This window comes from Manis pentadactyla, chromosome 10 (genome assembly GCF_030020395.1).
Source record: "Manis pentadactyla isolate mManPen7 chromosome 10, mManPen7.hap1, whole genome shotgun sequence".
NCBI classification, from domain to species: Eukaryota; Metazoa; Chordata; class Mammalia; order Pholidota; family Manidae; genus Manis; species Manis pentadactyla.
In genome coordinates this window covers 36,320,349-36,346,693 of record NC_080028.1, presented here as the reverse complement: position 1 = coordinate 36,346,693, position 26,345 = coordinate 36,320,349, and the positions used below count along the sequence as shown (strand labels likewise).

At 39.7% G+C, this 26,345-nt stretch overlaps 1 protein-coding gene across 5 annotated transcripts in view; it reads right to left on the bottom strand.

Annotated features, from left to right (window-relative positions):
• Positions 1-26,345, bottom strand: part of SCN8A (sodium voltage-gated channel alpha subunit 8) — a 197,658-nt gene that overhangs the window by 107,681 nt on the left and 63,632 nt on the right. For all 5 annotated transcript variants that reach the window (XM_057486617.1, XM_057486616.1, XM_057486619.1 and 2 more), the window contains exon 2: positions 17,589-17,918. In XM_057486617.1, the coding sequence (XP_057342600.1) occupies positions 17,589-17,864 (276 nt within the window). In that variant the 5' untranslated portion in view covers positions 17,865-17,918. The remainder of the gene's footprint in view (positions 1-17,588; positions 17,919-26,345) is intronic.

Below are 26,345 nucleotides of genomic sequence, written 5' to 3'. Positions count from 1 at the left end.
CTACTCATAGGATTTTTTGATTTGTAGGTTAATTCTCAGTGTGCTCCCTTGTGGGGGAGACCTTACTACTTTGGCCTAGTGAAAGGCATAGTTAGTATGAAGTATTAGTAATGTTAGTGAACATTGGCAAATAAACTTAAGAAAGCATATTATTAACTTAAAAAATCCCTTAATTAGTGGTGAGGAGCCTCAAGATGGCAGAGCAAGAAGGCAAGACAGAAACCTCCTCCCCACACACATACAGAGAAAGAACTACAGCAAATACAATTAAAGCTGAAAATGACCTGAACACTGACTACAGAACAGACAATCTACAACTGGGGAAGAAGAAAAGACCACAGAGTAAAGAGTAAAGTGGTAAAGTGGTGACCAAGTGGGACTCCAGCCCTTTCCCCATCCCAGCCCACAGGTGGGAGAAAGAAGAATGGAGAGGTGAGGGGACAGGTGCCCAGAACTCTGCACACCTGGCCCTGGAGATCTGCTCTGAGAACAGGAGTCCATATTGCACTGGGTTCTGGTAATTAGTGGGACTGGACACCAGGGACAGTTGGGACACTCTAAAAGGCTGAGATACCAGCTGCCTGTGAAGGACAGGCATGCTCTGCTTGTCCCCCTGAGACCCAACAGCAAGGCAACAGTTTGAGAGATTTGCCAGCTGTGGAAGGGGAGCCCAAGGGGCAAAGGTTGGATGAGGCTATCTCTGCAGGAGAAAGGGCAGGTAGAAGATACCTCCCAAGCCCTCCCTCAGCACATCATGTGGGGCACCCTCAGGAGTCGCAGGTGCTCTATTACCCCCACTGGCAGCTCAGCCCTGAGGTGTCTCCCTGTGCATGCTAAGGTGCCAGCCTACTCAGCCCAGCAGCATCTGACTTTGCTGCCTGGTGGGCAAAGGAAGACTTTCTCAGCTTTCACAGCACTGTTTCAGCCCAACTGGGAAGACACCTGCTAGAGCCAGTTCTTCCACTCAGGAGGCCAAGCAGGGTGCAGCCTGCCTCACTACTGTTAGGGGACACCAGCGGGACTCCCTACAGAGCCACTGCAGCCCGACTAGCTGCCTCCACCATTAGCAGGGCCTTCTAACACCCAACTCACTACCACCCCTCCCCTGAACACACTCCCACTACACGTCGCATGGCCACCAGGAACTTGCGGGCCCTTCCACTATACCAATCATTGCCTCAGTGCACCAGCGCGCCCTCCCAGCATGCAGTTCGTACTGCTGCTTCAAGCCCTGCTGCATTTGCTGCACACACGTGTGCTCTCCCACTGCTCAGCTGGCCTCCACTGCCCAGCACCCCAGGGCTCCTCAACTGGGTGACTTGCCACCACTACAACCCCATGCACCTTTCCATAGTGCAACTTCCCCTGTGACTGCCCTGCCCACCAGGTTAATATGGCAGCCCCCCATCATCATTGCAGGGCAGGCAGAGGATGGCTCTGCTCACAAGGATCCCAGCAGAAACCAGTACTCTGATCACACGGGCTTGGCTGAGGCATACCACCAGCTTCAGCAGACTGAGATAAACCACTCCTGGCAGGGAGAATGAAAGGCAACTTTGCCCATTGCCAAAAAACAGCAATTAGGGCTCCACAGCAAAGAAGAAGCAAGCAGGCACTGGAGAGGAAAGAGTCCTGAGCTTCTGGGCACCTTCTTCATAAAGCCATTAGTCTCTAGATCAAAAAGCACAGCAGATCCATCTAATACAAAGGAAGAAACACAGAAACCCTGACAAAATGAGGCAGCAAAGGAATATGTTCCAGACAAAACTGTAAGATAAGAAACAAGGAAGTGGGCTAAATGAAACTGAGATCATCAATCTTCTTGATAAAGATTTCAAAGTAGAAGTCATAAATAGGCTCACTGATCTGCAGAAATATATTAAAGATCTCAGGGAGGACTTCAACAAAGAGATACAAGAGCTGAAGGATACAGTAACTAAAATGAAACACAAAATGGAGGGAATGAATAATAGATTGCTGCAAGTAGAGGCGGCAATCAACGATATGGAAACTAGAGAACAGGAACACAATGAAGCTGAGGAGCAGGGAGAGAAAAGGATCTCTAGGAATAAAAGAATGACAAGAGAGCTCTGTGATCAATCCAAACAAAACAATATTTACATAATCAGGGTACCAGAAGAAAAGAGAGACAAAGAGATAGAAAGTATCCCTGAGGAAATAATTGGTGACAACTTCCCCAATCTGGGGAAGGAAACAGACACTTAGGTCATGGAAGCACAGAGAGCCCATAACAAATGGAACCCGAGGAAGACAATGCCAAGACATATAATAATTAAAATGGCAAAGATTAAGGGTAAGAAGTATTGAAAGCAGCCAGAGAGAGAAAAAAAGATTACTTATAAGGGAACCCCCACCAGGCTACTGGCAGACTTCTCAGCAGAAACTTTACAGGCCAGAAGGGAGTAGCATGAAATATTTAATGTACTGAAATTAGAAGGATCTTCAACCAGGAATCCTCTACCCTGCAAGATTATCATTTAAATTTGAAACAGGAATTAAACAATTTCCATATAAACAATGGCTCAAAGAATTTATAACAACAAGCCCAGCATTACAGGATATGTCAAAGAAACTACTGTAGATGAAAATGTTCATAAAGAAAGTTTTGATTATGACATACAATAAAGTGTGGAGGAGGAAGACAAAAAAAGTACTTTTATTGTGTTTGAAATAGAGCAATCAACAACTTAACATAGACTGTTATATATTAAGGAAGCTATCCTTGAACTTGTGATAACCACAAACCTAAAGCCTAAAATAGATACACAAAAAAATTTTAAAAAGATAAATCCGAGTCGGAGCCAAGATGGCGGCGTGAGTACAGCAGCAGAAATCTCCTCCCAAAACCACATATATCTATGAAAATATAACAAAGACAACCCTTCCTAGAATAAAGACCACAGGACACAGGACAACATCCAGACCACATCCACACCTGCGAGAACTCAGTGCCTTGTAAAGGGGGTAAGATACAAGCCCCGGCCCGGCGGGACCTGAGCGCCCCACCCCCAGCTCCAGGCGGGAGAAGAATAGGCAGAGCGGGAGGGAGACAGAGCTCAGGACTGTTCAGCAACCAGCCCCAGCCATCCGGGCCAGAGCGCAGACACAGTGCATGCGCGGGGCCCTGGATACTGGGGAAACAGGGCAGCAAGAACGGTGAGCGGGTACTGGAGGCCCGGCGCCGGAGGACATAAGAAAAGTGAGTGGCCTTTTTTTTTTTTTTTTCTGTTTTGTTTTGGCGAGCACTTTTTGGAAGTCTTAAAGGGATAGGGACCCCAGTACTAGGGAAACAGGGCAGCAAGACCGGTGAGCAGATGCCTGAGACTGGCACCGGAGAATAAAGAAAAACGAGCGGCCATTTTTTATTTATTTATTTTAATTCAAAAAAATCTTTTTTTTTTTTTTTTTGTGGTCGTTGTTTTGTTTTGGCGGGTGCTTTTTGGAAGTCTTAAAGGGGCAGGGCGGGACACTTAATCCAGAGGTAGGGAATCCGGGGATCTCTGGGCACCCTAACCCCTGGGCTGCAGGGAGCAGGGAGGCCCCTCACGGAGATAAATAGCCTCCCTGCCGCTCCCCCTCCAATGACTCCACCACTTTGGAGCAGCTTCCGGAGCCAGGCCACACCCACAGCAACAGCGGAGATTAACTCCATAGCAGCCGGGCAGGAAGCAGAAACCCTGTCTGCGCGCAGCTGCCCAGCACAAGCCACTAGAGGTCGCTGTTCTACCAGGAGAGGAGGGCCACAAACCAACAAGAAGGGAAGTTCTTCCAGCCGTCACTCGTCCCAACTCTGCAAACTATTCCTATCACCATGAAAAGGCAAAGCTACAGGCAGACAAAGATCACAGAGACAACACCAGAGAAGGAGACAGACCTAACCAGTCTCCCTGAAAAAGAATTCAAAATAAGAATCATAAACATGCTGACAGAGATGCAGAGAAATACGCAAGAGAAATGGGATGAAGTCCGGAAGGAGATCACAGATGCCAGAAAGGAGATTGCAGAAATGAAACAAACTCTGGAAGGGTTTATAAGCAGAATGGATAGAATGCAAGAGGCCATTGATGGAATTGAAATCAGAGAACAGGAACGCATAGAAGCTGACATAGAGAGAGACAAAAGGATCTACAGGAATGAAACAATATTAAGAGAACTGTGTGACCAATCCAAAAGGAACAATATCCGTATTATAGGGGTACCAGAAGAAGAGAGAGGAAAAGAGATGGAAAGTATCTTAGAAGAAATAATTGCTGAAAACTTCCCCACACTGGGGGAGGAAGTAATCGAACAGACCACGGAAATACACAGAACCCCCAACAGAAAGGATCCAAGAAGGGCAACACCAAGACACATAATAATTAAAATGGCAAAGATCAAGGACAAGGAAAGAGTGTTAAAGGCAGCTAGATAGAAAAAGGTCACCTATAAAGGGAAACCCATCAGGCTAACGTCAGATTTCTCAACAGAAACCCTACAGGCCAGAAGAGAATGGCATGATATATTTAATACAATGAAACAGAAGGGCCTTGAACCAAGGATACTGTATCCAGCACGACTATCATTCAAATATGATGGTGGGATTAAACAATTCCCAGACAAACAAAAGCTGAGGGAATTTGCTTCCCACAAACTACCTCTACAGGACATCTTACAGGGACTGCTCTAGATGGGAGCACTCCTAGAAAGAGCACAGAACAAAACACCCAACATATGAAGAACGGAGGAGGAGGAACAAGAAGGGAGAGAAGAAAAGAATCTCCAGATAGTGTATATAACAGCTCAATAAGCAAGCTAAGTTAGGCAGTAAGATACTAAAGAGGCTAACCTTGAACCTTTGGTAACCACGAATTTAAAGCCTGCAATGGCAATAAGTACATATCTTTCAATAGTCACCCTAAATGTTAATGGGCTGAATGCACCAATCAAAAGACACAGAGTAATAGAATGGATAAAAAAGCAAGACCCATCTATATGCTGCTTACAAGAAACTATCCTGAAACCCAAAGACATGTACAGACTAAAAGTCAAGGGATGGAAAAACATATTTCAGGCAAACAACAGCGAGAAGAAAGCAGGGGTTGCAGTACTAATATCAGACAAAATAGACTTCAAAACAAAGAAAGTAACAAGAGATAAAGAAGGACACTACATAATGATAAAGGGCTCAGTCAAACAAGAGGATATAACCATTCTAAATATATATGCACCCAACACAGGAGCACCAGCATATGTGAAACAAATACTAACAGAACTAAAGGGGGAAATAGACTGCAATGCATACATTCTAGGAGACTTCAACACACCACTCACCGCAAAGGATAGATCCACCGGGCAGAAAATAAGTAAGGACACGGAAGCACTGAACAACACAGTAGAGCAGATGGACCTAACAGACATCTACAGAACTCTACATCCAAAAGCAACAGGATACACATTCTTCTCAAGTGCACATGGAACATTCTCCAGAATAGACCACATACTAGGCCACAAAAAGAGCCTCAGTAAATTCCAAAAGATTGAAATCCTACCAACCAACTTTTCAGACCACAAAGGCATAAAACTAGAAATAAACTGTACAAAGAAAGCAAAGAGGCTCACAAACACATGGAGGCTTAACAACACGCTCCTAAATAATCAATAGATCAATGACCAAATCAAAATGGAGATCCAGCAATATATGGAAACAAATGACAACAACACTAAGCCCCAACTTCTGTAGGACACAGCAAAAGCAGTCTTAAGAGGAAAGTATATAGCAATCCAAGCATATTTAACAAAGGAAGAACAATCCCAAATGAATGGTCTAATGTCACAACTATCGAAATTGGAAAAAGAAGAACAAATGAGGCCTAAGGTCAGCAGAAGGAGGGACATAATAAAGATCAAAGAAATAAATAAAATTGAGAAGAATAAAACAATAGCAAAAATCAATGAAACCAAGAGCTGGTTCTTCGAGAAAATAAACAAAATAGATAAGCCTCTAGCCAGACTTATTAAGAGGAAAACAGAGTCAACACAAATCAACAGTATCAGAAACGAGAAAGGAAAAATCAAGACGGACCCCACAGAAATACGAAGAATTATTAGAGAGTACTATGAAAACCTATATGCTAACAAGCTGGGAAACCTAGGAGAAATGGACAACTTCCTAGAAAAATACAACCTTCCAAGACTGACCCAGAAAGAAACAGAAAATCTAAACAGACCAATTACCAGCAATGAAATTGAAGCGGTAATCAAAAAACTACCAAAGAACAAAACCCCCGGGCCAGATGGATTTACCTCGGAATTTTATCAGACATACAGGGAAGACATAATACCCATTCTCCTTAAAGTTTTCCAAAAAATAGAGGAGGAGGGGATACTCCCAAACTCATTCTATGAAGCTAACATCACCCTAATGCCAAAACCAGGCAAAGACCCCACCAAAAAAGAAAACTACAGACCAATATCCCTGATGAACGTACATGCAAAAATACTCAACAAAATATTAGCAAACCGAATTCAAAAATACATCAAAAGGATCATACACCATGACCAAGTGGGATTCATCCCAGGGATGCAAGGATGGTACAACATTCGAAAGTCCATCAACATCATCCACCACATCAACAAAAAGAAAGACAAAAACCACATGATCATCTCCATAGATGCTGAAAAAGCATTTGACAAAGTTCAACATCCATTCATGATAAAAACTCTCAGCAAAATGGGAATAGAGGGCAAGTACCTCAACATAATAAAGGCCATCTATGATAAACCCACAGCCAACATTATATGGAACAGCGAGAAGCTGAAAGCATTTCCTCTGAGATCGGGAACTAGACAGGGATGCCCACTCTCTCCACTGTTATTTAACATAGTACTGGAGGTCCTAGCCACGGCAATCAGACAAAACAAAGAAATACAAGGAATCCAGATTGGTAAAGAAGAAGTTAAACTGTCACTATTTGCAGATGACATGATACTGTACATAAAAAACCCTAAAGACTCCACCCCAAAACTACTAGAACTGATATCAGAATACACCAAATTTGCAGGATACAAAATCAACACACAGAAATATGTGGCTTTCCTATATACTAACAATGAACCAACAGAAAGAGAAATCAGGAAAACAACTCCATTCACAATTGCATCAAAAAAAATAAAATACCTAGGAATAAACCTAACCAAGGAAGTGAAAGACTTATACTCTGAAAACTACAAGTCACTCTTAAGAGAAATTAAAGGGGACACTAACAGATGGAAACTCATCCCATGCTAGTGGCTAGGAAGAATTAATATCGTCAAAATGGCCATCCTGCCCAAAGCAATATACAGATATGATGCAATCCCTATGAAACTACCAGCAACATTCTTCAATGAACTGGAACAAATAATTCAAAAATTCATATGGAAACACCAAAGACCCCGAATAGCCAAAGCAATCCTGAGAAAGAAGAATAAAGTAGGGGGGATCTCACTCCCCAACTTCAAGCTCTACTATAAAGCCATAGTAACCAAGACAATTTGGTACTAGCACAAGAACAGAGCCACAGACCAGTGGAAAAGACTAGAGAATCCGGACATTAATCCAGACATATATGGTCAATTAATATTTGATAAAGGAGCCATGGACATACAATGGCAAAATGACAGTCTCTTCAACAGATGGAGCTGGCAAAACTGGACAGCTACATGTAGGAGAATGAAACTGGACCATTGTCTAACCCCATATACAAAAGTAAACTCAAAATGGATCAAAGACCTGAATGTAAGTCATGAAACCATTAAACTCTTGGAAGAAAACATAGGCAAAAACCTCTTAGACATAAACATGAGTGACCTCTTTGTTGAACATATCTCCCCAGGCAAGGAAAACAATAGCAAAAATGAACAAGTGGGACTATATCAAGCTGAAAAGCTTCTGTACAGCAAAAGACACCATCAATAGAACAAAAAGGAACCCTACAGTATGGGAGAATATATTTGAAAATGACAGATCCGATAAAGGCTTGACATCCAAAATATATAAAGAGCTCACTCACCTCAACAAACAAAAAACAAACAATCCAATTAAAAAATGGGCAGAGGAACTGAACAGACAGTTCTCCAAAAAAGAAATACAGATGGCCAACAGACACATGAAAAGATGCTCCACATTGCTAGTTATCAGAGAAATGCAAATTAAAACTACAATGAGGTATCACCTCACACCAGTAAGGATGGCTGCCATCCAAAAGACAAACAACAACAAATGTTGGCGAGGCTGTGGAGAAAGGGGAACCCTCCTACACTGCTGGTGGGAATGTAAATTAGTTCAACCATTATGGAAAGCAGTATGGAGGTACATCAAAATGCTCAAAACAGACTTACCATTTGACCCAGGAATTGCACTCCTAGGAATTTACCCTAAGAATGCAGCAATCAAGTTTGAGAAAGACCAATGCACCCCTATGTTTATCGCAGCACTATTTACAATAGCCAAGAATTGGAAGCAACTTAAATGTCCATCAATAGATGAATGGATAAAGAAGATGTGGTACATATACACAATGGAATACTACTCAGCCATAAGAAAAGGGCAAATCCTACCATTTGCAGCAACATGGATGGAGCTGGAGGGTATTATGCTCAGTGAAACAAGCCAAGCGGAGAAAGAGAAATACCAAATGATTTCACTTATCTGTGGAATATAAGAACAAAGGAAAAACTGAAGGAACAAAACAGCAGCAGAATCACAGAATTCAAGAATGGACTAACAGGTACCAAAGGGAAAGGGACTGGGGAGGATGGGTGGGTAGGGAGGGATAAGGGGGGGGAAGAAGAAGGGGAGTATTACAATTAGCATACATGGGGGGTAGGAGAAAGGGGAGGGCTGTACAACACAGAGAAGGCAAGTAGTGATTCTACAACATTTTGCTATGCTGATGGACAGTGACTGTAAAGGGGTTTATAGGGGGGACCTGGTATAGGGGAGAGCCTAGTAAACATAATATTCGTCATGTAAGTGTAGATTAATGATAACAAAAAAAAAAAGGCAGTTCCTATGTGGTGACCTCCAATGAGTTCTACACAAGGGTATAAAGGGCATATAAAAGTGTGGGCAAAGGGCCTGTTTGTGTTTATACAGAAGATCAAAGCCTATTTTGGCTACCCCGAAAATCAACTAAGATACGATATGAAAAAGAACTTCCAACATCAGCACTCTCTGGAAGACTCATGCCAGAAGATGATCATCAAAAAACCCCAAAAAGATCCACGCACTGCTACAGGTGTAGATGCACTCATCCCACCAGTTCCTGGACTTGCCATGGGAATGAGGAAGGAGATATCTAAGCTGGCCTGTGCATACAGTAAAACAACAAATTTGACTGGATCTATACTGTTGGAACTCAACCAAGAATTAGGAAAAGTACAAATTGTAGCGCTCCAAAATCTTACAACTACAGACTATTTACTGTTAAAAGAACATATGGGGTGTGAACAGTCCCCAGGAATGGGTTGTTTTAATTTGTCTGATTTCTCTCAGACTGTTCAAGTTCAGTTGGACAATATCCACCATATCATAGATAAGTTTTCACAAATGCCTAAGGTGCCTAACTGGTTTTCTTGGTTTCACTGGAGATGGCTGGTAATTACAGATATGCTTTGGTTATGTAACTATACTCCTATTATGTTAATGTGTGTGCGCAATTTAAGTAGTAGCTTAAAACCTATACATGCTGAAGTTACTCTACAAGAAGTTATGTCAAAGAAATAATCAATCTTCCCAGGTTTTCTTCTGCCTGCTACTTCTATAGCTTTTCTTCTTCCTTCCTAATTACAAGCCTTAAATAAAATTCGTGCCTCATATCAAATTTACCGAGTATCATAATTCTTCCAAGTGGTAAAGATACCTCAAGACAAATGCTGGGCATAGAAGCCACAGGGCATTAATATGCAAAGAAATAAAAAGCTAACCTTTTCAAACAATAAGGCTTCTCTCTCACTTACCAACTTTACATTTCCCTGTATGGCTCTGGAAGATGACTGGTTAGCCAGAGACGGGTAAGATTCCTCAAGGGAGGAACAACCTAAGACAGGCACAGTGGCAGGGGGGCCATCAGGTGAGAAATTGGGGATCAACAGAGGTGAGGCTTAGAACCTCACCCCCCCTGTTCTGAGAGAAATCTTCTGCATACGTGGATGTTTTATTGCCCTGGTCTAGCTTGGATTAACACATAGTCTACAGGCACACACCTGATCATCTACATTTGCTCTCTTACAACACTAAACTATGTTTTCTACCTTTATCTTGTATCTACCTACCACTTCAGCATTTTATTAAAAATAATAATAATAAAGAGAGAAATGTGGTATCCACATATAAATCAAGTATAAAAATCAAATGAGTATTCATATTTGAACTGACTGTTTATAGTTCATAATGCATGAGCAAAACCGAAAGTTTCTGTGATGACTGCCCTTGTACTGTTCATCATGTAACTTATTCACTATGTAAGAATCTGTTCTCCATGTAAGAACTTGTTCGTTATGCTTCAGAAGATTAGAGACTGACGAAAATTAGGCTTGGGGTGGATTAATGATTGTGCATTGAGCATTGACTCCTCTATACAGAATTTTATTGTTGTTAACAACCATTTGATCAATAAATATGAGAGATGCCCTCACAAAAAAAAAAAAAAAAAAGTACACACTTCCAATTGTAAAATAAATAAGTAACCGGGATGTAATGTATAGCATAAGGAATATAATCAAAATATTGTAACAACTTGGTATGTTGATAGCTGGTACCTAGAATTATCATGTATATATATGTTGAATCACTGTGTTGTACACCTGAAACTAATGTAATACTGTGTGTCAACTACCCTTCAATGAAAAATAATTATCTACAAAAAAAAAAAAATCACTTCATTTATACCTTTAAAAAAAAAAAACAACAAAAAAACAAAAACAAAAACAAAAAAAGATAAATCCAATCACAACACTAAAGAAAACTATCAAACAACAAGAGAAGCGTATAAGAGAGGAAGAAAGGAACAGAGAGGAGCTATAAAAACAAACAGAAAACAATTAATAAAATGGCAATAAGTACATATCTATCAATAATCACCTTAAAAGTAAATGGACTAAATGCACCAATCAAAAGATACAGAGTAGCAGAATAGATAAACAAACAAGACCCACTATATGGGGCCTACAAGAGACTCATTTCAGACATAAAGACACAGGCTAAAAGTGAAGGGATGGAAGAAGATATTTCATGCAAAGAATAGGGAGAAAAAAGCAGGAGTAACAGTACTTGTATCAGACAAAATTGATTTCAAAACAAAGAAAGTCACAAGAGACAAAGGAGAGCATTACATAATGATAAAGGGGTCAGTCCAATAAGAGGAAATAACCATTATAAATATCTATGCACCCAACATAGGTGCACCTGAATATGTAAAACAAATATTAACAGAATTAAAGGGGGAAACAGATAACAACACATTCATTGTAGGAGGCTTTAGCACACCACTCACATCAATAAACAGATCAACCAGACAGAAAATGAACAAGGAAACAGAGGCACTGAACAATGCATTAGATCAGATGGACTGAACAGACATCTACAGAATACTCCATCCAAAAGCAGCAGGATACACATTTTCCTCAAGTGTACATGGAATGTTCTCCAGAACAGATCACATACTAGGCTATAAGAAGAGCCTCAATAAATTAAAAAAAGACTGAAATTGTATCAAGCAACTTCTCATACCACGATGGTATGGAATTAGAAATTACACAAAGAAAACAAAAAAACCTACAAACACATGGAGGCTAAACAACATGCTTCTAAATAATCAATGGATCAATGAACAAATTTAAACAGGAATCAAGCAATACATGGAGACAAATGAAAACAAAAATACAACAGTCCAAAACCTGTGGGATGCTGAGAAAGCAGTTCTAAGAGGGAAGTACACAGCAATACAGGCCTACATCAAGAAACAAGAACAATCCCAAATAAACAGTCTAAACTCACAATTAAAGAAACTAGAAAAAGAAGAACAAATGAAACCCAAACTTAGTAGAAGGAGGGACATAATAAACATCAGAGTAGAAATAAATAATATAGAGAAGATTAAAACAATAGAAAAAAAGTTAATGAAAATAAGAGTTGGTTCTTTGAGAAAATAAATAAAATAAAACCCTAACCAGACTTATCAAGAAAAAGAAAGAGTATATAAATAAACAAAGTCAGAAACAAAGAAGGAAGAGTCACAATGGGTACCACAGAAATACAAAGCATTATAGGGGAATACTATGAAAAATTAGATGCCAATAAATTGGACAACCTAGAAGAAATGGACAACTTCCTAGAAAAATACAACCTTCCAAGACTGACCCAGGAAGAAACAGAAAATCTGACAAGCCAATTACCAGCAATGAAACTGAATTGGTAATAAAAAAACTTCCCCAAAAACAAAATCCCAGGAATAGATGGCTTCACAGATGAATTCTGCTGAACATTTAAAGAACTAATAACCTTATCTTTCTTAAACTATTTCAAAAAGTAGAAGAGGGAATACTTCCAAACTCATTGTATGAGGCCAGCATCACTCTAATACCAAAACCAGGCAAAGACACTACAAAAAAAAGAAAATTATAGACCAATATCCCCAATAAACATAGATGCAAAAATCCTTAATAAAATATTAGCAAACCAAGTTCAAAAATACATCAAAAGGATCACCCATCATGACCAAGTGGGATTTATTCCTGAGACGCAATGATGGTATAATATTTGTAAATCAATCAATAGCATACACTACATTAACAAAAAGAAGGATAAAAACCACATGATAAACTCAATAGATGCTGAAAAAGCACTTGGAAAAAATTCAACATACATTCAGAATAAGAACTCTCAACAAAATGGACAGAAGAGGTATGTACCTTAACATAATAAAGACTAGATATGACAAGCCCACAGCTAATATCATACTAAATGGTGAAAAGCTGAAAGCTTTTCCTCTAAGATCAGGAATAAGACAAGGATGTCCACTTTTATTCAACACAGTACTGGATGTCCTAGCCATGGTAATAAGACAAGATAAAGAGATAAAAGACATCCAAATTGGTAAATAAGTTAATTGACTGGTAAAGAAGTTAATTGATTGGTAAAGAAGTTAATCTGCTGCATTCTTATATACTAACAATGAACTAGCAGAAAAAGAAATCAGGAAACCAATTCTATTTACAATTGCATTAAAAATAATAAAATACCTAGGAATAAACCTAACCAAGGGAGTGAAAGACCTATATTCTGAAAACTATAAGACACTCACTCATGAAAAATATTAAAGAAGACATATGTAAAATCTATCCCCTGCTCATGGATAGAAGAATTAATATTGTCAAAATGACCATCCTGCCCACAACAATTTACAGATTCAATGCAATCCCTATCAAAATTCCAACAGCATTTTTCAATGAACTAGAACAAATAAGTTCTAAAGTTCACATGGAACCACAAAGACCCCAAATAGCCAAAACAATCCAGAGAAAGAAGTACAAAGCTGGGGGTAGTTACACTCCCGGACTTCAAGTTATACTACAAAGATACAATAATCAAAACAATATGGTACTGGCATAAGAACAGCCCTATAGATCAATGGAACATAATAGAAAGCCCAGATATAAACTCATGCATATATGGTCAATCAATATGATATAAAGGAGTCATGAATAGACAGTGGAGAAAAGACAGCCTCGTCAATAACTGGTGTTGGGAAAACTGGAAAGCTACATGCAAGAGAATGAAACTGGATTACTGTCTAACTCCATACACAAAAGTAAACTCGAAATGGATCAAATACCTAAATGTAAGACATGAAACCATAAAACTCTTAGAAGAAAGCATAGGCAAAAATCTCTTGAATATAAACATGAGCAACTTTTGTCTGAACACATCTCCTTGGACAAGGGAAACAAAAGCAAAAAATGAACAAATGAGACTACATCTAACTAAAAAGCTTCTGTACAGCAAGGGACACCATCAACAAAACAAGAAGGCAACCTACAGTATGGGAGAATATATTCATAAACAAGTTATCTGATAAGGGGTTAACATACAAAATATATAAAAAGCTCATATGCCTCAACAACAAAAAAACAAATAACCTGATTAAAAAATGGGTGGAGGACCTGAACAGACATTTCTCCAAAGAAGAACTAGAGATGGCCAACAGGCACATGAAAAGATGCTCCACATCACTAATAATCAGGGAAATGCAAATGAAAACCACAATGAGTTTTCATCTCACACCAGTCAGAATGGCCACTATCCAAAAGACAAGAAATAACGAGTGTTGGTGAGGATGTAGAGAAATGGATATCTTCCTACACTGTTGGTGGGAATCTCAATTGGTGCAGTCACTGTGGAAAGCAGTATGGAAGTTCCTCAAAAAAACAAAAAATAGAAATATCGTTTGACCCAGCAATTCCACTTCTAGGAATTTACCTGAAGAACACAAAATCCCTCATCCAAAAAGACATATGCAACCCTATGTTTATTGCTGCATTATTTACAACAGCCAAGATATGGAAGCAACCTAAGTGTCCATCAATAGATGAATGGATAAAGAAGACATGGTACATATACACAATCGAATATTATTCAGCCATAAAAAAGAAGTCCTTCCATTTGCAACAACATGGATGGATCTAGAGGGTATTACGTTCAGTGAAATAAGCCAGGCGGAGAAAGACAAATACCGTATGATTTCACTTATTTGTGGAGTATAAATACAAAGCAAAACAGAATGAACAAAACAGCCGTAGACTCATAGACACTGAGAAGGGACTGGTAGTTACCATTGGGGTAGGTGTGGTGATAAGGGGGATAAAGGGGCAAAAAAATTCTCAGTCATAATGTAGGTTGTTCTCGGGGATAGTGGGACATCATGAAGAATACAGTCAATGATTCTGTAATATCTTTCTATATTGACAGATAGTAGCTGCACTAGTTGGGGTGAGGATTTAATAATATGAGTAACTGTTGAACCACTGTGTTGTATACCTGAAACTAAAATAAGACTGTATGTCAATAAAATTATTTTTAAAATCCATTAATTAAAAGTACAATTAATACTTCTAAAGTGATAATAATATTCTTTCTTGTCATGGGTGTTAGTTTTATAATAATCATTAAGCTATGCATTTATGTTTTATGAACTTTTCTGTATAGTGATGTATTTCACAGTTTTTAAAAAAAGGAATACACAAAATTCAATTAAAGTTATCTTTTCCACAAAGTACTTACCCTGTGGTGAGGCCAAAGGCTGAAATCAGACTTTCTACCATGAAGAGCCAGTTCCCTAATGGAACTCCAGCAACATCTGGCCTACCCAAGGGGAGGTACCCCTCAGGGCTGGAGACCCACCCACTTTGGGTCCTCACTCCCAAGCCAGAGCCACTGACATCTGAGGCACTGGGAATGAAAAGAGGTTGTCTGTAGGGCAGGAAGCAGGCAAAAAGGCACGCGAGGGAAAACTGGGTTCTGACAAGGAATAGCTCTCTCTGTTTTTCATATATTAAGTCAGGTTTAAGAAAAGAAAATTTAATTTGCACTTGAGTTGGAAAAGTAAATCATTCAAATAAAAGCATTGAGGTTTTAGCCACTGAAAGGCCAGGGTCCAAAGGCCTTTACCTCTCTGCTTATTGCTGTAAAAGCACTTTCTGAAAAAGACATATCAATTGGCCAAACTTATGTAAATAGGCACAACCTAAACCCTGTGATTTGTCATTTAACTCTACTAAGATCATGGATGCAAGGGGCAGGTAGGAAAAAGAAGGGAAATACATCTAAAAATATTTTTAAATTTTCAGTGGATGAAACATTTTTTCTAAAAACAGTCCAAGACTCCATGTTCACTTATTCACTAACCCAGACAGTTAAACCTCGACTCCTCCCTTGCACACGTACCCCTACTCAGCAAAGGCCCAGATAAAAATGTTAGACTTTAAAGGAGGGAAGAGTAAATGATGAAACCAATGACAGCTTATGAAAACTATTTTGCTCCAGAACTTGATACTTGAAAAAGTCCTTGGAATTTCTAACTTCTCAGTTTCTTAAAATGAAATTTTAGGCCCAGAGAGATGCATTGACTTGCTAAAGGACATGATTGTTTTGAGGTGTTTTTCTTTATTACTTTCTTTTCCCATAGACTGTTTGTGGTAGACTGAACAATACATATACTAAAAAAGAAAAATGTAAATAATAAACATGGTGAATTATGGTAGAGTCAGGATTTCTTCTAGCCCGCTGTTTTCGTATCGTATCATATCATTTCATATCATGTTTTGTTCATTGAACTTCCTAAATTTCCCAGTGAAGGATATAGGCTACTGCTTCTACTTTTTTCTATTCTGTAGCTGCTCTGAGCTGCAACAGAAGAGCACGGGTGACGGTCCGTTTTGTGTAGATAATGTTGTAACTGCATTTTGCTATTGGAACTAAAAATGCCTCCACATCTATATAAAGCAAAGTCAACAGACCTACTGGCCTTGTCTTACGTCCATGCCATGCCATTATTAAGCCAAAGAAACTGAAATTTCTTCCAAAACTGGAAGTTTAAAAGGCAATTTAGTTAAGGGCAGGTTAAAAGGCAGTGTAGTTAAGCTTTATACTTGTGATACATAATTATACAAAGCCTTTTCCCCTCTCATCTGGAAACACCTACCGATTTAATTCTTTAAATGACATGTCAAACGAGGGATCCCTAAAACAGTGTCCGACGTCAGTCCGCAGTATTTCATGACTAATGATTTGGCTGGCAGGTTAACCAGGGGCTTTGCTTCTCTACTTGTTGCCTTGTTTCAAATGATAATCATGGGAAAGAAACCCAAGATTGAGTCAAATATTGTTAGGGAAGTTTGAAGCTCTAGGCAAATGAAGCCTCGTATTTCTTTTACTCGTGCTCCTTACTAGCAGGAATAACAGAACTGACTCTAATGTAAGAATCGCACTGGCTCAACCCAGACTGTGTAACAAGGCCAAAGACCTGGTCTACCCACTGGCCCAGTTTGATTTCTTCTATTCTATTCTTGTCCACAAGAGCTATGATCTCATGACACAAAGGGAGCTAGATAAGACTATAAATCCGTCGGCTCCATTATATTAACAACAGGCTCTGCTGACATTGGAATAGTAATATCATCTTTATATTTAAAATAGAATTTTGAATGTGTGTGCAAGAGAGATTCTACAGGGCTATATCATCTTTTACTATGCCATCTTTCTTGAACTCTATTAGCAGTCACATTTCATTTATTTTTTTTAAATCTGTTTTAAACTTTTTCTGATCTGGCCTGGAGCCAAAAACAGAAGTCTTATTAACAGAGTTGAGAAATGCCAAGACCCACAAATGACTCTCAGCAGCAATTAATATGAAAAATTATCCCACAAACCAGAACTGAAGCAAGAGGTTAACAACTTATTCAAACTTTGGCAAAGAGACATAATTCCGTCCCCATCTCCCCTGTGTTAGGAAAGGGGTATGTGAAGCTGCTCCTCCTCTCCTTCAACTCACTTTCTGCGTCAAATAGTATGGGTCAAAGTCCTCCAGGGGTACAGCGACCAGGCCTTGTGGGATGTCCCCATAGATGAAAGGCAAACTCTTCCCTGCCTCCAGGTCACTGTTGGGCTTGGGCTTGCTGTCCTCATCGTCTTCACGATGACTGCTGTCGGCCTTTGGCGGTTTCTTGAGCTTGCTCTCAGCAATGCGCCTCTCGATGTTCGCCAGTGACTCAGGGGTGAAAGGCTTGAAACTATCAGGGCCTGGTGGTGCGAGCAGCCGCGCTGCCATCTTCTCATCCTGCAGCAGCTTCGTTAGTTATGCTGCGTCCAGGACAGAGCAGCTCTGGAAGGAACAGCAACACAGACAGCATTAATCAATCACTGCTCTAAAAAGAGGCCAGACTAAACCATCTCTCTCAACCTTTATTCCCAGCCTTTGCAATACATAGTGTCTTCCATGCCAAGGTTATTTTTCTCTTCAGAAAATCTGTGGCATGAATGGACTAGGTGATGGTCATAACCACACCTCAAGGGAATGAGTCAGGGAGCTCAAAAGATGCGAGTCTCCTGAATTGCTAGTTTTTATCATTTACTTAGATGCAGCTCACTGTTAAGAACCACATACAACTACAAAGATAGATTCCATAATCTTAAGAACTTCTATTCTAAACTAATAAGGCATATTTAACGTTACTCAGAGGTACACGGTAGCTTTGGAATCCTTATATGCTCAAGTCACCTTCCTCTCCTGGCACTCTGTTCCCTAAAGAAATACTCTTTCTTCCAAGGACAACACAAGGGTAAACCATCATTTTTCAAATTTCAGCTTCTGGAAACACTAAGCCCTTCAAAACTGTGGAGGCATGAAATATAGATAAAAAAGCTTTCATTTGCTCTGACTCTTCCATTACAAGTTATTTTTTAGTTCACCAAGTTGTGTAAAATCCATCCAGTATAAAAGTCCAGAAGTGCCTTCTTTGATGACCAAGCCCCTGCCAGGCAAACATCAAGCCCTTTTCTCTGTGGACAGGGCAGATATTGCTCTATGTACTTTCTACTCAGCAATGGGGAAAAGCAAGTGGGAGAGGAATTTTCAAGAACTTCCCTGATGTAACAGCACTGCAGGGTGAATGACAGCAAAAGGGCCTGCATGCAACTGGAGAGGGGCCCCAAACCAGGAAGGACAGAAGTGAGAGCGAAATCACAAACAAAACGCCCTTCTTCAAAGAAAAACTGAAGTAGGGCCATACTAGAGCCAATGATGTCTAAGGATAGCATTTAAAGAGCCTGTTTCCACTTACATATGTAGAGTCCTGGGTTATTTAAAAACATCCTAGAAACAGGGGAACACCTAATGTCAAAGGCAGCAGCGCTCGGTGACTGTCATAAAATGACCCAAGCAGGTGAGTCTTACTGTGAACTGGCAGCTCACTGGGTGCTCACAGTGCTGCTGTTTCCTTTAGGTTTGAGCTCCACAAAGACGATCCAGGAAATTTTTCTAAAAGGCTAAAAACTGTTCTTTCCCTCCTACTTAGCCCTCAGGGTCTACTTCAAAGCAAATACCCATAAAACTCAAAGCTCCTCAAGAGGGCAACAGTAGAGTTAACTCTAAATAATTTGGGAGTGAAATACCCAAGGGCTCCTTTCATAAATGCGCCCGCAGAGAGATCCCAGGCTTCTCGAGTGGTCCTGACTGGGGAATGCAGCAGAGGCAGTGTGTCCTGTCTGTATGTGGGCTGGTCAGCTCAGCCGCTCACAGCATGGGACTAATGAGGCCAGAGCCACAAGTTTGCCCCAACACAGACCAGTTAGCCTCATACTGCATTAATAAAAAAACAACGATTCCACAGACAGTGGGGCTCCAAGAAATCATTTTCATGTATAAAGCATGGAATTTTAGAGCTGTGAGGGATTTTACAGATCCAGCCCATTTCATTTTAGAGATTAGGAAACCTGGGGTCCTAAAGAAATTGGCCAACTTGCCCGAAGTCAAAGGGCCAGGATAAAAATCACAACCAAAGAGCTCTGACTCTCCAGCTCATCCTTCTTTTATTATAAACAATATCAGTTAAAACCAACCAGTGGTTTTACTGATCTAAGAATGTATTAACAATGTTCTCCTCAACCTCAAATTCCTTTCCTCTCATTCCTGTCCTATTTATCTCTGAATTGCCTCCACTAAATCTCTACCCTACACAGCTAACAGCTCCAGCCTTTACAAAATTTTTCCCCTTGTAAATTCCTATAGCTTTATCATTATATTAGCTAACATTTACCATGTATCTAACTACATTTCAGGCACTGTTCCAAGCATCTTGCTTGTATTAACTCTTTTAATCTCCAGAACAACATATGAGGTAGATATTAACACCCCCATTTAACAGATGAGAAAACAGAGACACTGAGACCTACATAGCTTGCCCAAAGCTACACAGCTAGACAATGACAATGTCAGAGTTCAAAACATCCTATTCACACTTATTTTGGCTCTTAATCATTGTGAAATTGAGCTACATAAATTCCCAGAAGGCAAGGGTGGTGTCTTAAACTTCATTTGTATCCCTTTCACAGAGAACAGGATTGTGCCTGGAACCCCTTAGTCCAAACACCTGAACTCCTTGGCTCATTCTCAACCCTGGGTCATCCTCAATTCCTATTTAGAGGACAAAGAATACTGCAAGGGGAAATCACTGAAGACGCTGACAAATGCTCGTGACCTGATTGCATACATCTGGCTCCTTCACAGGTAAGGCTGCCCCAGGCTACCTCCTCCACCTTTGCTTCCAGACCCTGTTTCCTCTTGCCTTCTCCAACACCATGTTCCCTCAATTATCCCAACTCTGTCACGGTCTCAATCTTTATTTTTCCTCTCCCACTTCTGTGTCTTCTCCCTTTACATCGTCATCTCCCACTCTCTCTCCACTTGGCTTAAGCAATCCTGGTTTTATTCTGTTATCCTGGTTCTACCCACAACTGCAGTTTCTTTTTCCCCTCCACCTCCTTATTCTCTAAGAGCTGGCCTTCTGCAGTCTCTCTGCAACACTCCTTCTTGTAGGGGATCTTACCTACTCAAAATAATCTGTACGTGGGTGAGTCTCAGATTTCCATCACCAGCCTGACTGCCTCTCCTGAGCCCAACAATTGCCTGTCACCACTTCAAAATTAAAGCACTTGAAACCACTCATCCTTTTACTTCCAAAAACTGACTCCTCCTCCTGGCCTTCTTAACTCTGCTTTTGGGACCATCTTTTTTCCAGCCATCCAGTGTGAAGCCTCAGTCTTCTTTGCTCTGTCATCCTTTGCTATGCTTGCCCAACCAGTCAGCAGCCTTAATAACTCTACTTCCTCCACCGTTTCCATTTCCAACAGCATCACCCTAATTCAGGTCCGGCACTAACAGCCTCTCTCCCACTTGCAGACCAGTCCCTCAGTCCACCAGACACACCTTCAAAGATCTGTTTCTCTGAAAATCTGGTTCCATTATGTCATTTCCTTCCCTCAAACCTACCAGAGTTACAGGACAGGATCCAAACAGCTGCCACTTCACTGCCATTCAAGGCCTTCTACAACCTTGTACTTCTCAGCCATTCTCTTTCACTGCTTCCCTGCAAGCACATCTACGCTGGTGACTGCTTTTTGTGTTTTTTTTTTTAAAGGTAAAACATTGTAAAACATACAGATCTTGAGTGTATAGATTGGTTATTTTATATATATGTATATACCTGTATAAATCATCCCTCAGATCAAGATACAGGAGACTTATTTCCAGCATCCCAGGCAGGTCTCAAGCTCCCTTGCCAGTAACTACTACTCTCCCCATCCAGCAAAGACTATTCTGACATCTATCTCCGTACTTTGGTCTGTTTTGAACTTCAAATAAGAAGGATATAAAACAGTCCAGAGGGTCTAGAGGCTTCTTTCACTCGGCATTATTTCTGTGAAATTTGTCTTTGTGTGGGGCAGTAGTTCATTCTTCTGTTGCTGTGTAGTATCCCATGTATGAATATAGCACAATTTATTCATTCATTCTACTTTGATAGACATTTAGGTTGTATATAGTTTTAGGCTATTATGAACAAATAAGCTGCTAAGAATATTTTTGTACAAGTCTTTTGATGGCTGTATGTGTTCTTTTCAGCATAATGGCAGGAGTGGAATGCTGGGGTCAAAAGACAGCATACGTTTGTTTGACTTTAATGATCCTATCAGTAACGAGGGTTCCAGTTGCTCCACATCTCACCAACACCTGGAAATGACAGTCTTCTTAATTTTACCCATTCTGGTGGGTACATATGTAGTGGTATTTCATAGTTTTTAAAAATAGGAACTTACTAAGGTGAAATTTATATAACGTAAGATTCACCATTTTGAAGTGAACAAGTTGGCAGCAATTAGTACATTAACAATGTGGTACAACTACCATGTCTGTCTAGTTCCAAAACATTTCCATCACTCCAAACTAAAAGCCTTTATCCATTAATCAGTTGCTTACCATTCCCCTCCCGATTCCTCCCATCCTCAGCACCTGGCAACCATCAGTTTGTGTTCTGTCCCTACTGATTGATGTATTCAGGATCATATAGATAGAGTCATGGAATATGTAACTTTTTGTGTCTGGCTTCTTTCACTTAGTATAATGTTTTGGAAGTTCATCAACATTGTAGCATATATTAGTGCTTCACTTCTTTCTATGGAGGAATAATGTTTCCTTATATGGATATATCATAATTTGTTTCTTCATTCATCCACTGATGGACATTTGGGGTCTTTCCACATGAGGCTCTTGTGAATGGCTCAGGCATATATGTACTTGCTTTAGTCCTTTTTCAATTCATTTGTCTGCACACATTTAGGAGCAGAGCTGCGGGGTCATACAGTTAAATCTGTTTAAGTTTTTAAGGAACTGCCAAACTTTTCCCACAATGGCTGTGCTGTTTTGCACTGACACTAGCAATGTAAGGTTCCAATTTTTCCATATCCTAGCCAACATGTTATTTTCCTTTAAAAAGACTTCTGTTTATTAAAGCCATTCTAATGGGTGTGAAGTGGTGCCTCACTGTGGTTTTGATTTGCAATTCTCTAAACTAATGATGTTGAGCATTTTTTCTTGAGTTTGTTGGCTCACTGGAATTCTAATCTACTTTTCTCTGATATTGAACACCTTTTCATATGTTTATTGGCCATTTATATATCCTACTTTGTGAAATGCCAGTTTAAGTCTTTGCCCACTTTTTTTCTAGTGGGTCATCTGCCTTTTCTTACTGACTTGTAGGAGTTCTTTTTATATTCTCCTTACAAGTCATTTGTCAAATATATTTAAAATATTCTTTCCTTTATTACTTTCTTAATGGTGTCTTTTTGGTAAACAGCAGTTCTTAATTTTGCTGAAATCCAATTTATCAATCTTTCTTTTGTTGTTGTTCTAAGGAATCTTTTGCCATCCCAAGGCCACAAGGCTATTAGCCTGGTTTCTTCTAGAAGCTTTACTGTTTTACCATTCTTCTTTCTATTTCAATTAATTTGGAATTGATTTTTGTATATTATATGAGATAAAGGTCAATGTTTTTTGTATTTGTTGTTGTTGTTTTTTCCTACATGGACAGCCAACAGACCCAGAAACACTAAGAGTCTGGTCACTGTTACTTTCATTGACTCTTAAATATATTTTCATTTCTTGTTTTAAATCTCCTGAGGTCTTTCTTTCCTTCTCAACAAAGTTATATTCATCTGTTAAAACCAGCTTAAACTCCTCCTTTGAGGAAACTGTCCTGCAAAAAGCAAAAATAAACTTTTTAGATTTAGAAAGAACTTAGAGACCATCCAGTCAAACTTCCCTTACTTTATCAGTAAGTTAAGTAAGAGAGGTTGAGTTGTCTAGCTGCTACTTAGTGACAGATGCAGAGCTAGGACACAGGTCTCTTGGCCTCCAAAATACTGCTCTTTCCACTATACCGCACAGTCTCTTAGGCAATGCACCTTGTCCATCACTACCTCCTCAGCTTTCTTCTTTCTCCAGTGCTAAGATGAGACAGCTAGCCCAGATGATGAAGGAACATTAAAGTGACTTTTTGCCCTAAGAGTTCTGAAAAAGACTGAACTAGATTCACAGGTGGAAATAGATGATTGGGGACCGCTTCACTTGGTTGTCCAGGAAGATTTAAGAACTTAAAATGCCACTTATGGCCTAGACACACACAAACAAAGAGAATGTAAGGAAAAAGGGTGAAAGAGGAAGAAAACTGTCATTGGAGTGAGGTTATAATAGGAATAAAGGAAGAGAAGTCATTTAGGAGAAGTTAAAGGAAACACTATAGGCAAGGGTACACAAGAAAAAAATGTTGGAAGGAGGGTCAAATAGCAAGTAATATTAAAAACTTGTCTCAGACTTGAGAAAGCACAAAGCTGGAGAGCTCACACTTTCTGATATAAAAAATTACTACAAATATATAGTGACCAAAACAGTATGGTACTGGCATACCAACAGACATACAGACCAATGGACTACATCTGAGAACCCAGAAAACAAACCCTCACATATATAGCCAAGTGATTTCAACCAGGGTGTCATGACAACCACTAAGTGGGGGAAAGACAGTTTTTTCAGCAAATGGTACTGGGAAAACTATATCCAACTGCAAAAGGATGAAGCTGGACTCTTACCTCATACCAGACACAAAAATTAACTCAAAATGGGTCAAATACTTAAATGTAAGAGATAAAACTATAAAACACTTAGAAGAAAACACAGGGGAAAAGCTTCATGACATTGTATTTGACAGTGATTTCTTTTATATGACACCAAAAGCACAGCAACAAAGAAAAAATAGATATATTTGGACTTCATCAAAATTAAAAAAAAACCTCTGTGCATTAAAAGATGCTACCAAGTGTGTGAAAAGGCAACCCACAGAATGGGAGAAAATATTTGTGAATCGTCTATCTCACAGGGAATTAATACTCAGAATAATTAAAGAATTCCTACAAACTCAACAACAAAACCCAAACAATATAATTAAAAATAGATGACGGACTTGAACAGACATTTCTCCAAAGAAGATGCATAAATGGCCAAAAACCACATGAAAAGATGCTTAACAGCACTAATTGTTAGGGAAACACAAATCAAAACCATAAAGAGATACTTCATGCTCATTAAGATGGCTACTATAAAATAAAACAAAACACAAAATAACACATGTTGGTGAGAATGTGGAAAAACTGGAACCCGTGTGCTCTAAGGGAAAACAGTATTCTGGGTCCTTAGAAAATTAAACATAATTACCATAACATTAAGGTATTCCACTTTTAGGTATATACCCCAAAGAGTTGAAAGCAGGGATTCAAACAGGTATCTGTACACCCATGTTTGTAGCAGCATTATTCACAACAGCCAAAAGGTAGAAATAACCCAAATGTCCATGAACAGATGAGTGGGTAAACAATACATGTGTTATAGACATACTGTGGAATACCATTCAGTCTTAAAAAGGAATTTCTGACACACTCTACAACATGAATGAACCTTGAAGATATTGTGCTAAGCAAAATAAACCTGATTCAAAAGGAAAAATATTCTGTGATTCCACTTATGAGGTACCTAGAGTTAAATACATAGAAACAAAGAGTAGCACAGTGGTTACCAGGGGCCAAGGGGAGGGAGCAACAGGAAGTTATTGTTTAATGGTACAGAGTTTCAGTTTGGGATGATGAAAAGGTTCTGCAAAGATGAATAGTGGTTATGGCTGCACAACAATGTGAATGTACTTAATACCACTGAACTGTACATTTCAAATAGTTAAAATGGTAACTTTTATATTATATGTGTTTTACCACAATTTTTATTAAAAGAGGGGAAAAAAGCAAACACAACATTTACTGTGTCCCCTACTGTATGCCAGAAACTGTGCTGATGCTCAAAAAGGCTCTCCGCCTTCAGGGAACTTTAAAGTCCCTGGGGGTGGTGGACAAGCAAACAGGCAAAGCACCATATGATAAATCCAATAAAGTAAAACAGGCTTCGACAGACACATTAGCTGTCTTAGCAAGATACCTAATTAGTTTGGGGAGATCAGGGAAGGCTTCCTAGAGAAAGTGACATGTTAGCTAAAGCTTCAAAAATGGCTGGTGGAGGGAGGGATGGCAAAAAAATGGATAGAGCTTTGTTGAAAGAAGAAATAGCATATACAAGAGACCACAGACAAGGAAGATCAAGCTACATGGACACTGCAAATAGTTCAGTGTAAGTGGACTTCAGAAAATTAACAGACAAACAGGTGCCACACCAGGAAGGCAAAGTCATTATCATGGAAAAGAGTTTGACTTTATTCTGAAGGCAGTAAGAAGATATTGAAGGCTTTTAAGTAGGGAATGACTTGATCAAATTAACATTTCAGAAACATTGTTCTGGCTGCAATGTACAGAATGAGGCTGGCTCGGGAGGGGAAGTAGGGGAGGAGGAAGACCACACAGAAGACTGTGGCAGTGGCTCAGTAACAGAGAGAGTGCCAGCAGTGACGATGTACTAACCAGTCTTTTTGGCTCTGGAGTCGGGAGGTAAGGTAGAAGGAAAACCAAGAAAGAGACCCAGATGTCTGTCATGGGCAAATGGATGGCAGTTAGTAAAACTCACTGAGACAGGGAATAAGATGTGACACACAGCTCTGGGGTTAAGATAATGGCTTCACTCTTGACCGTGCCAAGTCTGATCACTTTGGTACAGCCAGATGGAGACACTGGAGAGGGCAGGTGATACGTTGCGTGGTTCCAAAGT